The sequence below is a fragment of the Sitophilus oryzae genome, unplaced genomic scaffold (assembly GCF_002938485.1).
Source record: "Sitophilus oryzae breed Bouriz unplaced genomic scaffold, Soryzae_2.0 scaffold_1181_pilon_pilon, whole genome shotgun sequence".
NCBI classification, from domain to species: Eukaryota; Metazoa; Arthropoda; class Insecta; order Coleoptera; family Curculionidae; genus Sitophilus; species Sitophilus oryzae.
In genome coordinates, this window is record NW_022145817.1 from 1,131,343 (window position 1) to 1,145,575 (window position 14,233).

At 32.1% G+C, this 14,233-nt stretch overlaps 1 protein-coding gene across 2 annotated transcripts in view; it reads right to left on the minus strand.

Moving 5' to 3' along the window:
• LOC115891453 (DNA-binding protein D-ETS-4) overlaps positions 1–14,233 on the minus strand; it is a 67,813-nt gene that overhangs the window by 40,486 nt on the left and 13,094 nt on the right. Inside the window, exon 1 of one of the 2 annotated variants that reach the window (XM_030911905.1) lies at positions 7,015–7,114. The exons of the other annotated variant lie outside the window; for it this stretch is intronic. Coding sequence (XP_030767765.1) covers positions 7,015–7,044 — 30 coding nt within the window. The 5' untranslated portion in view covers positions 7,045–7,114. Of the gene's footprint in view, positions 1–7,014; positions 7,115–14,233 lie in introns of those variants that run through there. 2 annotated transcript variants of the gene reach the window in all.

A 14,233-nucleotide genomic window follows, 5' to 3' on the forward strand; every position in this document is an offset into this window, starting at 1 on the left:
GGCAAATACCAAACATATGGCGTTCATTCACGTCATATCTTTTTCCCTTATAACTAAGCATTCTAAATTTACGTCAGATTATATTATCATAGTTCCATTTTCTTTTAACTCAATTTAAGCGGTGTAAATATTTCATTAATTTGATGCAAATTACGATATATTTTAAATAAAGTAATTATACAGGGGAGTCTTAAATAAGTGCAAATATTTTTAAGGGTAGTATATTTCGACCCCAGAAACACGATTGAGAGTTTTTTTCGTGAATTTTTTTTTTAAATAATAACTTCTTTCTACTAAGGCAGACGATGTAAATCACTATAGGGAATCCCAAATATGCAAATTGCATATTTTGCATATTTAATGTGTCTAACCATATTTCATAATAAATAGAATGTTTTGCATAAAACATATCAAAATATTATAAAGTTTAAGAATAAAAAAAACATGAAATAATTTGTTATTAAGCACGTATAAGCAATACCAATTAAACTTTTAGTTACGTAATCGAGTAAATTTATTGTTGCCAACCACGGACATATTCGGCGCCGGGCTGACTACTGGATATTAAATTTCCCTCTAGGGATTCAGGTGATAGATCTGTTGTAAAAAATGTCAAGTTACCACATTTATTTATTTATTTTCTGACATTGTCATTCGTTTTGACTCTCTAGTTTTGCATTACGAGTTTTGGTTTAAATGAATTGTGTTGTGATACTTAAAAAATTTTAACAGACGACCTAGCAGTCAGATATTGTTCTTTTTGGAACCTCTTTTAGCGCGAAGTGTACAAGATAGCTTAATAGCCGTTGTAAAAACTCATCACAACCTTATTAGAATATTATTTGAACGAGATTTTGAACAGGAAAGCGTAGTAATGGCCCCTAGTCACTGTTAAGGAGGTGAGTTTTATTGATGTAAATAATAACTCTATATACAAAAAAAAGTCTTAAATACGTGCAAATATTTTAGGGGTACTATATATTTCGACCCCAGAAAAACGATTATGAGGTCTATTTGAGAATTTTTTCTTTTGAAAAATTGGAAATTTTTAAATGTTTTTATATGTATTATATAAAAATATAGTTAAATGTTAAAGAAGCACATAATTTATCTATATTTATTTTTAATAATATTTTCCGTGGTATTGAACTAAATAAAGGTTATGCTTCTTTAACATATTAAAACAGCCAAAAATATAATGTTAGTCAAAATTAATAATAACCATCTATCAAAGAACGAAAACTATATTTTTCGAATGATATTATTTTTTGATTTTGAACTAGATTTTCGTATTTTCTTCATTTATCCCTGAAACGGTACGAAAATTTGGAAAAGTAGAATAATTTTAGGACACCCAAAACTTTTACGAAGAATGCATTTTACTCAATATAAAATAGTTTTTCTTCCGGTAAAGAAAATCCTGAGACATACTGTATAAGCAGTTTATTTATACACTTTTGTAGTTATTAGGTTATAAGAAATTATATTTTTCTATGTAAATAATGATCATCAACTTATTTTACTCCATTCATAATTAACTTTGAACTAGACTCACAAACATAACAAGCCACTAAATTATTACTTTGATCGGCATTAAACAAATCAACGCACTAAAAATACAATTTTTCGAAAATTCCCCACATCTTAACCTATAAATAGATAAAAAAATAATGTTGCTACCTTTAGATCGTTCCATTTTCACACCACATATATGTTTTGATATTCCTAAAATACTAACACTAACATTTCACTGTCAGAATTCGATATTTTTGTCGAAAAAGACCGATATTCTTTAAACGGAACCCGCCGCTTATTGGCCGGCTTAAACGAAAATGTGTTTCACGCACCGCTTGATTATGCACGCACATACTGTACGAACATTTTGAAGTCCTCTGTCTTCGTTCAATGTCACGGTTTTTCCGTGCTGCCTCTCTATCTTTACGGCATGGTATTTTGGTTCACCTTGACAATCTGACTAATATTAAAATTTGAAATCCGTAAAAATCTAGGAAGGTGGAGAACTATATCCGTAATGATCCGTAATGGCACTTTGATATCTTTTTTGTTTTGTTACTTCTCTATATAAAACTGGATTTCTTGAACCCGTCTGCAGCGAGTATTTGGACGGGTATCAGAAGAATTCAACGAACCTTTATCGTTTATAAAATATAATGCGACTGCTTCCTTGAGAGGGATCACGTCATAACGTTTATTAAAAAAAGACAGCCTCTTACTCTTTGTGCCACTAATGCTTTATTATATATACTTTAATAGGTTTTTTTATATAGGAACTTTTATAATTAACGTCACTAGTACTTTTTTTAACGTAGTCATGGTAAAAATCTGTTTTAGCAGATGTGACGTGGCAATTATTGCGTCTGGGATGAAATTTTCGATGGAAACGATTTATTTTATTAGACATAATTAAACGAAAAGATTCCTGACAAGATGGTCTGGTTATTATCGCCGATTTAAAAATTATAAACAGTTGGTTCGGTGTGATGGAAATGAATGTCACCTTTAAAATTAGCTCTGACAGTAGGAAAATACAAAATAGAAAAATAAACAAAGTTAAGTGAATAAGAGAATAGAATAACATTTAAATAATTTAGCGTTACGCTACCAAAAGTTATTTTACAGATAACAAGAGAAAATTAATATTTTTTTTCTATTATACATCGGCATCGCGCTAATTACTTGAATCAGAATTCGTACGATTTTTTCTTTATAAATACAGAGTGGTCCGAACTGTATTCGGGAAACTTTGGCAGCATATTCTGCGGTTAAAAATAAGTAAAACAGTTCGTATAAATGTATATCCTAAAATGCTTAGTTTCAGAGATGCAGGGTGTAGAAGTTTCATTTTATTTCGATTTTTTCCAAATAATTTCTGAAGTAACGTCAATATTTAGATGAAAATTGGTGTCTAGGAGTTTTTTGACATGAGAAATTTGATATTGATATCAATATGACTCCTACTGGTAGAGGGCGCCACCTACATGTGTTGTAGCTGTTTTGAAGCGTAATAACTTTTTGTCCGTACCTGTATAAAACTACCGAGGAAAAAAATATACATCTCGGTGAATTTTTACGTAAAAAATATTTCTTTGTAAAAATCGCTACGAGCAACTGTTCTCAAGATATTTGGAATGGAAATAAAAAAAATAAACACGTTGAGTAGATAGTTATTTCACTGAAATAATAAATTTGGGAAATTTTTATTTTTTTAAATTAATCATAAATTTTTATGCAAAAAATGATTATAAAACAGTTTCTGTTGAACTTTTGGCACAAAAACTTTCAAATTTATGATGTCAGTCTAATAACTATTTAGTCAATGTTAATTATTTATGGCAATGATGACTGGTATTGATAATTTCGATTACAAATATCTTGAAAACCAATACTCATAGCGATTTTTAGCAATAGACATTTTTTACGTAAAAAACGTCGCAAATGTATATTTTTTTACACAGTAGTTTTATACAGGTACGGACGAGAAGTTATTACTCTTCAAACCAGTTAAAAAATATGTAGGTGGCGCCCTCTACTAGTACACCAATTTTCATCCAAATATTGACGTTGCTGCAAAAATTATTTGGAAAAAAAACAAAGTAAAAATGAGAATTCTACACCCTGTATCTCCGAAACTAAGCATTTTAGGACATAGATACATTTATACGAACTTTTTTACTCACTTTTATCTGCAGAATATACTGCCGAAGTTTTCGGAATACAGTTCGGACCACCGCTTGTCCATAACCAGCCTGTCGACTTAACGATCATTTGCAAGTTGCTAGAGTTCAACTTATCAATATTTAAAATATATATTTTTATATAGAGTGTTTCAGAAAGCATGTGCCATCGCTCGTGGTTAAATTCATCTCGTAAAAATAAGATTTATTTTTCATATTAACATAGGTCCGATTCTGCTTAATTTCGTAGCTACACGGGATTAAAATCATAATCTTTTTTAGATTTATTATAATTTTCTTCCAAGTATTTTTAGCGATTTGAATGAAATTTTGAGGATAAACATTGCTATAAGTGCGACATATTTTAATGCTAAAAAAGTGCCGACATATTCACCAGGGACGTGCATATGTGTTGTCACTGGAATATTTTTCTAAAAAAATACGTGCACCACTGACCTTTTTTCTCTCGTTCGCAAAATTGAGTAGACCGTTAAATTTCGATTCAAAGTTGTTTCTTGGTCTCCTCGATGAGATAAACGCAATTTAATTAATTTACCTTAATCCTAATAATGCCATTAACTTGCCAAAATGTTAAATAAGTGTCATTCATTAAAAAATATGAAAAAAAGTTCCTATAACTTCCTAACCAATAACAATGCACAGGGTGTCCCACTAAGAATAGCTCTCGGCTGTATCTCGGAAAGTATTAGTCGTAGGGCTTGCAGAAAAAAATATTTATGACTAAAGAGACCATAAGAAATTGCTGGAAATTATTTTGTATAAGTTTGTAGAATGGCCGCTAGAGGGCGTAACTGCTATGGAAAAAAACAAAATGGTATGTTTAAGGAATTTTGCCTAGATACGTTGTACTATAAATAATAGCTTCATAATCTTCAGTAAATTTAGGATCTCTTTTGTTAGAAGCATTTTCTCCTATCTGCTAAAATAAAGTGGTGGGGGAAGGTTACATGTCTTATTATTGAAATGTTAATAACACCGGACTGGATGATTAAAATCCAAAAAGTGAGAGCTCGTTTAAAAGAGCGTTTCTTATTCTTGGAGCAATTTCAAATAAAAATTATTTTTATTTGAAATTGCTGTAGGTTGGACTAATAGTAATAATATTTAATAATAAATTAGGTTAAAATATATTCTGTTCAATTTTATTAAGTGTGATTAATAAAATTGCGTTTATCTCATCTAGATCGAAATGGACAAAATATCAAGATACAATTATTTTAATCGGCATCAAATTGCCTACACAATTTTGCTAATAAGAGGAAAAAAGTCTGGAATGCATGTCCCTGGTGAATCTATTCAACAGTTTTTTTAGCATTAAAATATGTAGCACTCATAGTATCTCTTACCCTCCAAATTTCATTCGCATCACTAAAAGCACGTGGAAGAAAATTAAAACAAATCAAAATACTTAAGTTTTAAAAATTTAAGTAGCTTCGAAACAATGCAGAATCAGACCTTTGTTGGTATGAAAAATAAATCTTATTTTTACGTGAGGAATCTGCCCACGAGAGATAGCATATATTTTATGAAACACCCAGTATATAAAGTGATTTTTTTAGAATACCTTTAAATAATTTTAAGATAAGATCTTTAAGCTTCGTTCAGAACGTCGTAATTAGTGAAATAAATTAGTGGTTTCAATTACACTTTATACTTTTCAGTTTACGATCATTCACAATGTTTAAAAAACACAATTAAAATTAATTGAATATTTTATTTATTCCACTAATTGCGAGGTTATGAATGAAGCTTGACACAATCTTCTTCTTTACGTGCCGTCTCTTTCGTGGAGGTTGGCGATCACATTGGCAAAATCTTCACGATTCTCGGCTTTCCTTATAAGTTCTTCAAAAGTTAGGTGAGTCTTTCCTAGTCCCCTGTCCTTCTTTGCTTCAATCTTACCCTTAACTATCAATTGTAAGACGTGGTATTTTTCATTTCTCAATATATACCCTAAGTATGATGTTTTTCTTATTTTTATTATATTGAGCAATTCTCTCTCTCTGCCTATTCTGTTGTAGACTTCGGTATTTGTGATATGGGCTGTCCATGGAATTTTAAGCATTCTTCGATATATCCATGTTTCGAACGATTCGAGGCGATTCATCTCTTGAACTTTCAGTGTTCATGTTTCTGCTCCGTATAATAGGATTGACCAAACATAACACTTAACGAGCCTAGTTCTCAACTCTAGGTCCAATCTCGGGTTCTGGAAGACGTTCTTCATTTTTAGAAATGCATTTCTCGCTTGTTCTATTCTGGTTTTTATTTCCACGTCGTTGTTCAAGGTGTTAACTATCCAGGACCCCAAATATTTGAACTTGTAGACCTGTTCTAAGGTATTGCCCTCTATTTTAATAGGAATTGGTACATTTTGGTCGTTCCACTAAACTCTGGAGACCAGTATCAGAATCGGCAATAAGAACTGTGTCATCGGCAAATCTAATGTTGTTAATGACTTCGCCGTTGACTTTAATACCGCAATCTGTTGAAGAGAAAGCTTCCCGAAAAATCTCCTCAGAATAAACATTAAATAACGAAGGAGACAGCACACATCCCTGTCTTACTCCTCTCTATATATATACACAATACTTAAGATTTAAAACATTTCTTTTTTTTATCAAAATATTATATATGCATGATAACATTCATTTACAAATTATTGCACAAGAAATAGACTTCATAAATTGTATTGATCTCTTTTGACCATAAGCTTAGAAACAAAGAACAGAGTTCTAAGAAATAAAAACCAGACAAGTGCGAGTCGGGCTGGCTCACCGAGGCGAGGGTTCCGTATAGAGACTATATTTTTTATCATTTAATTAAAAATGGTATAGTTTTCAGATTTTTCACTATGCATGTGTAGTATAAGACGGTATTACTTGCCAAATTTCATAATCCTAGGTCAACGGAAAATACACTACGAATTTTGATTCCTTTGAAAGTGTGGAAATATACGTTTTTGCGGCATAAACGGCCATATCTTTTTTTTACGTTAACTTAGTGGTTTGATTTTTTCAAAGGTTCAAGGAACTGTAGACCTGAGTAAATGGCTTTAATTTCAACTCGATAACTCCATGCATTCCCGAGGTAAAGGGTCTTGACAGATCGACAGACGGACAAAAAGATGTTCCTATAAGCTATAAGAGTTCCGTATTTTTCCTTTTTGAGGTACTGATGAACTGAAATATAGACCAACAGTTTTCTTCATAGAAACAGATACAAAAGTTTTTCTTGTGGTACTTCCTTATTAATATACCGAATCGTAAAAACTAAAAAGGGTAAAAAGGTAAGTTACCTGAACACTGAAATATCCTTCAATATACATTTTAAATGTCTTTTTAATTAATTTAAATAAAAACAATTCCAAATCGTACGCACAAAACTCAAATGTTATATTAACTGATAAGATCGCATGTTTAAACCCTTATATATCACTTCTGAATATCATCTTATCAAGTGATGTTTACTTTTTGATACGACCGAGATGATTTAAGATACCAGCAAACAAAATTAGCTGAAATTATCATTTTTATTACTTTTTATTATATTTGTGCCAATTAAGATTTGTTTGGCACAAAAAAAAATATTTATGAGATTGTTTCCAAGCATGCAAGCAATTTTCAATGTTTTTGAGATAAGCTAAGTTACCAAGAATAATATTTGTAAATAATTGGAAAGTGTAGATGAGAGTAAGAGGATACAATAATGATTATGTAAAGAGTGTTTAATTTTATTATATTATATATCCGGTTCTATAGGGTTCTACGCCTTCCGGTTCCCAGTCTCCATTGCCTTCGAACTTCCCAATCTCCTGGAAGTAAATTTCTTTCGGATATGGCCTCAATCCATGTCTGCCCTCAATCCAGTTAATGCCCTCAATCCATGTCTTTCTTTCTTCTTTCCGCCGGTGTCCATTTTAGGATTTGTTTTGGTAGACGTTCGTCAGCCATTCTCTCTACATGTCCATACCATATTAGTTGGCGTTGTTCGATTTCATCGAGGATAGTTTTCTTTACGCCCATAATCTCTCTAATTCTCTCGTTGGTTATTCGTTCTATTCTTGACTTTCCGGCAGATCTTCGCCAAAAATCCATTTCAAGAGCCAGTAGTTTACGCTCTAAAGTTTTATTTATTTGCCAGGTTTCACATCCATACAATACAACACTTTTAAATATTGCATTGTATAAAAGGTGTTTTCTTTCGATAGAGATGTTTGTTGACCATAATAGTGAGTTTAGGCATCCTATAACTCTTTTCCCTTTAATTATTCGCTCCAATATTTCTTCTTCACTTTGGCTAATCTTTGTTCCGAGGTAGGTATAATCTGAACAATATTGTACTATGCAGCTGTCGTCCACTTCCATGTCCACTCCGTCCGTCCGTGTTTAATTTTAAGGGTTGTATTTTGTTCATGCAAGTCAACAACGCCATGCTTGCCTGATCAATCATTGCACCGCGGATGCAACCAGCTGTCATGCGCATAATATTTTGCTATTGGCCAGTGCTCCCAATTTGTATGCTTCTCACCAGAAATAGTGGAAATATTGATTAGTTTACTAGTGGCTAGATAGACTTTTAAGTTTATTTTTACAGATTTATATTTACCAAATTAGTAAACAAAATCTAGATACATTTAATGTAAAATACATTGAAATGCAAAAAAACCAACGGAAAATTTTTTCGTCAAATTGAAAGTGTCATATTTTTTTATTTTTAGTCCAATTTTCATTATTTTTTTGGCAAACTGTATATAAATATATCAACTTTAATTCTTAACCTCAGTATTGTATAAACTTTAGTAATGGGCTTTATTATAAAGAGTTTATCGAATGGTGTTTTTTACCTGCACTTTAAAACACCTTGTGCAATAATTTTGTGAGCAAATTTTCCTAAAACATCTTTCTGTCTTGACCATACCTCCTTTTTTGTTCCATCTCAACACATGCCTTGGTTAATTTTTAAGAGTAAAATAAATTTGACACCAATAATTAAACACGGACACCAATAATAATATCAGTACTACATGGCTTTGGTGATTATTGTCATAATGTCGTATTATGCTGCATTGGATACTCTATATATTCTACTTAATAAAAAAAGGTTAAAAAGTAACGATACAGTTCTGATTTTAATAAACATTAATAACGATAACAGATAACAGCATTACCGATATTAAAGAGAACATCTGTAATACTCGCACAAGTACACAAACGGAAAAAAACTTCTCACAAATACCCTAGTACTTTATATTGCTACTTTAACTGCCTGTATACGTCCGTTCATACTGCCATTCTTCTTTAAGGACCAAGCGAAGTTCATTTAATGAAGCTGGTACAGCCTCGTAACCCATAACCAATTTTTTCCTGTCAAGCGTTTCCCAAACGTCGAACATGATGGGCAGTTCAAAGTAGAATATAGTTCACAATAATCACCATGCCGTCTTGTCATATTGAAAAGTAACTTCAAAAAGAAATGATAATTAAAAAAATTGCAAATTTTTGGTGGTAAGTTCATTTCGCTCTTCAAAATTAACCAAGGCATGATCCAAAAAAGAAAATGCTCAGGAGACATGGTTCTGTCAGAAAAATAATGTTTTAAGAAAATGTATTCACGAAATTATTACAGAGGGTGTTTTAAATTTTACTGGATAATATTATTATAAGAATTCTTGACCAACTGCTATTTTGTGAATGAAATCTTCGTTTCCTTTTACCGATGACCCGTTGTTACAGAATCGCTGGCCAAACTTATAGTAAAGATTAAATTTTGCGGTTTCCACAAAACTTGGCAACTTTTTCTCATGAAACCAAAAAAAATATCATAGCCCTCTTAGATTTCATAATATAGGGTGATCATGGAAATATAGCATGTTCATGCACACCTCAGCATATTTAAATTTTCTCAAAATCTTATCAAAACGGTAAAAACGGTTTCTTACAGAACTTCTGATGCTAAATACAATATTAGTATATTTCTCTAAACATACGTATCTATTTTTAAAGTATTGGTACATGTTTAGGTTTATTAAATAGGATACCTTGTATAATTATCTAGAAATTAGATTTTCTTTTTACAACATTGTCCAAAATAGATAAGAGTACACATAATGTATACACATAATACACACCAAAAATTTTGTATTATAGGGCATTCAAAACAATGCCTTTACCGTAATTGATTAATTTGTGATAACCAAAAGTTTCCGAATTTTTTTCCATTCCCTAACATTATTAGATACTTATTAGTATTAATATATTTTTTTCAGTGAATGTGAGAGGTTTCCTGCACACTAGGATCTTTTTACAGTCCAATAAAGTATTGTATAATGATTAATCATACTTCAATTTTGTTTTTTTTTGTCGTATAGCCCGAATCAAAATTTTCTTGTGTAATGTTACATAAACCTTGGTGCAAAATCGCCAAAGAATTTGGTGAAACCTAAACCAATCTGCGTCATAACCGACCGTTTCCAAGAAAGAAAAGAGAAAGTTAAAATGCAAACGAAATGTATAGATACCATAAAATAACAGTTGATGTGATACCCACCATCAAATAGTTAGATTTTCAATTAAATCACAGCATGAATTTTGATTGATTTGCCATAAAAAATATGTTCGTTTTTGTATTGTGTAAACTTGTGTATCATATTAATATATTTATTTATTATTTTTATTATTACTTATAGTTAATTGTGCTTTTAAGGAACAAACATAAATTTAAAGTCGTTTTTATGGCAAAGAATAATTCCTCTTCTTCTTCTTATTTCACTTGTTTGAGAACTCCGTCACAAGTTAATGGCTTGCTATAGTATATAAGTTCTGTAGTTTCAAGATTAATTTATCAGTTGGTTCACACTTCATAACGGTCAGTGATACATCTGACTAAAATATCGTATAAAATGTAAAAATTAGAGACACTCTCAATCCAAGAAGATACTTTATTTCATAATTTACCTTTATCTACCACTGACTCATTGACACTACTTGACAATGTGTTGATATTTTTAATCATTTTAAACTGGATATAGGTAAATCTATTTTTGATATACCCATCTAATCAAGTAGCTTTATAAGTAGTAATTTTGGGCACCAACCAGTTTCATTCTACCTCCGAATGAGAACCAAAAATATCAAAAAAACATAAATATTGCAGTTGTTAATTTATCGGTGCTGATTGCGTCATCGATCACGTTTTTCAAACAAAGTTGTTTGTCCAATTTTTTAACAGACGAATCACGTTTTGTCCCATTCCCTGTGGTGATACCGATGAAGAGGAGTATTAGGCATTGAATAATATTCGAATTAATTCGAAAGTAAGTATTAATTTATTTATGAAACGTATTCAAATGGTATTTTTAACATAACGCGCCCGTTTTTTTTATCGACATTCTTAAAATATTTTACAGCTAAAGGCCACTTAACAGTTCACAATTTTACTTGCATGTAAGAAAAGTTGAAAAAATTTTACGTACCGCAATTTCAGTTCACTTGTGTGTTTTATTAAAATACTAATATAATATTTCATGAATGTTGCATAAAGAACCAATCACAGGCGAGAGAAGTACTATTTTATTAATAGATTTCTTTAATTACAACAATTACAAGAAATATTGAACACATATACCTGGGCATACGAGGCTTTGGGTCTTAAGCTAAACACCGACAAAACCAAAATCATGTGCACTCCCCCGGAATATCACAACAATGCTATAAAAATCGGAGAAGAACTATTATAATATGTAGCAGAATTCAATTATCTCGGCAGTTTGATTTCGGAAAAAGCAAATATCGACTCTGAAATTCAGCACAAGATTAGCAGCGCCTCAAGAGCATTCAAGAAATTAAAAGAGAGGGTTTTCTACAATCATGAATTTATTACAAAAACGAAACTTGCAGTGTACCGAGCAATTATAATTGATGAAGATATATAAATTATACCGACGACACATGAACGCATTAAACAAGTTGCAACAGAGACACCATTAGACAACTCTTAAGAATCCGATGGTTTCATCATGTTTCAAACGTATCGGTCCTTGAAAAAGCTAACTGCGAGAGTATTGAAGACATAGTTACAAAATCCCGCTTAAGATGGGCTGGTCACGTATGCAGAATATAAGAGAACCGCATACCAAAGTCTCTGCTTAGGGTGAGCTTGTAGATAGTAATAGGAGGCTGGGTGGACAACTCAAAAGGTACAAAGACATTTTCAATGAAAACTTAAAGGGGATTAATATGCAGAATGAGTGGGAAGAAGCCGCTCACAATAGAACTCAATGGAGAAGAATTGTAAACTCAGTTAAGAGCGATAACCAAAAAGTAAAGAGGCAACAAAGCAATGAGATTTTTGAATGTCCGGAGTACGGTAGGCAGATAACATCACGTATCGGGCTTTTCAGTCACAGAAAAGCTCATGAAAGAAAACGCCTTGCGTGACCATCTTCTGATGCGTGTCAAATACTCGTCAGCGAGTAATGCCAGTATGTATGTCTTTAGTTATTCAGAATTCACGTTTTACTGAAACTGTGTCAAAAATATTAGGTTTGTAACGTTTTTAATTCGTTACATGTCTTTTTTATATATAATATATGATGTCTGGCCTATCATCACCGGATTCCCTCTCGTTCAGGCCGGATAGTTTTACGTTCCCTAGTCGCCAACGCGTAATTTTTACGTTCCCTAGTCGCCAACCCTGTTATCGTTCGACACAACACTGTTACTATTCCGTGGAGGCGCGCGCTGTCAACATCGCTTCTGTCAACTCTCTGTGATTTAACGGCACTTTTGGTTTGACCGTTTGGCCTGTCAGACGCCATTAGTCCCAGTTTTTTTTAGAAATTGTGATTATTTAAATCTTGCTGTATAATTTGAATCAGCTGCTATTTCGAGGCTACAGGTAAAGATAGTTATTACCTTTTATAGATTCGATATTATTATTGAATATTTTTAGGGTAGAGTTACGGATGTCCCAACTTGTATTTGTATTTTGCTGGCACGTTGGCGTCCCTTTTCTTTTGTCCTCCAGATTGTCACATGGAAGAAAGGACAGGTTGTTTATTATTTGTTGAGCCCTCGGAAGTATTTCGAGGTAGGTTTATTTTGTTTATTAGACCTTGTTTGGTTTTAAACAAGAGTTTCATATTTTTAGGGTCCAAGGTACGGACTGTGTCCAAGGTACGGACTGTGTCCAAGGTACGGACTGTGTCCACGGTACGGGTAGTGTCTTATGTACGGACATTATCTTATGTACGGATGTCCTGTGGACGAGTGTCCCCAGTAAGAACGATTTTTTCTTACATATAAGTGCCACAGCGTGGATGTAGCTTGAGTCCCATGCTGCTTCGTTCCCAGCTGTAAGCTAGTTAGTTACGGCTGTACCAATTCATGGTGCCCTCATTCTGGCCCCTTTGGTTGTGTTGTTGGATGGCTGAGTACAGAGATGCGAGACCACCTCACGCTGTTACTGTTTAAAGCAAGATTACATAAAGAACAGCTAAGTGTAGATTTAAGTTATAGTTTTACATTTAACATTTAAAACATTTACAGTCTTAAACAATAACGTACATCTTAAATAATATCGTACAGACTATGTTTAGTGGTTAGTTGTTAAGAACATTCATGTCGATTTAATATTTAATATAAAAATTAATATTAAATATAATTTAGATCTTAGGTTTCATTGCATTACATCTTGTAATGGTATTACTTTATAGATATTATTATCGCACTATTTTAACAGAGGAATAACCAAACATAGATTCTAGAATCTACAGGTTGCAACATCTTCGATTTAGCATCATATGGAATATATCAAATTAATTAAAGTAATGCTACATTTCATATATTCTCTTAAACTTTACATGTCTTGTATTTTATCGTAGTTGTTTTCATTGATATTTAGTACGACTCTTACCACCACTTTCTTTGACATATAACCACTATATATTTATTAGAACTCTACAATGTCATGTACCATCTAAGAACATCATGAATAAATATAGTCATTAGTTTTAAGTAATATACAACTGTGTTTTCTTTCTCTGTACATGCCTGGCGCCCAATATTTATAATTTCGAGTTATTATTGTTAATTAGTTTCTTTCCAGTGAAATACCTTATCCACGACTGCTCTACCAACGAAAAGCTGCCGTTCGCAGTGATGTTTAAAAAAACGCTACAGGTTTATTAAAAAATGTAATACCAATAAGTTTTTACTAATTATCAACCTAAAGCTTGCCACGCACTTATGCGAAGCGCGGCGAAAAACCGTGCATTAGATTAACTATATCTATATAATGCAGGTCCGTGGACTAATGCGAAGCAATGTTGCTTGATTTTGCCCTAGAAGAAGCCCTACGTGATGTAGGTATGCAAAACTGGGTATTTTTCTTTAATTACATAGAAAATTTCACTTCAAATTCTTATTTTTAACAAAGATGTAAAACCTTACATGATTAAAAGTTGACAATTTTTGAAGGCAAATCAAACAAAGTACTTAAGATTATTTTAGATCTCA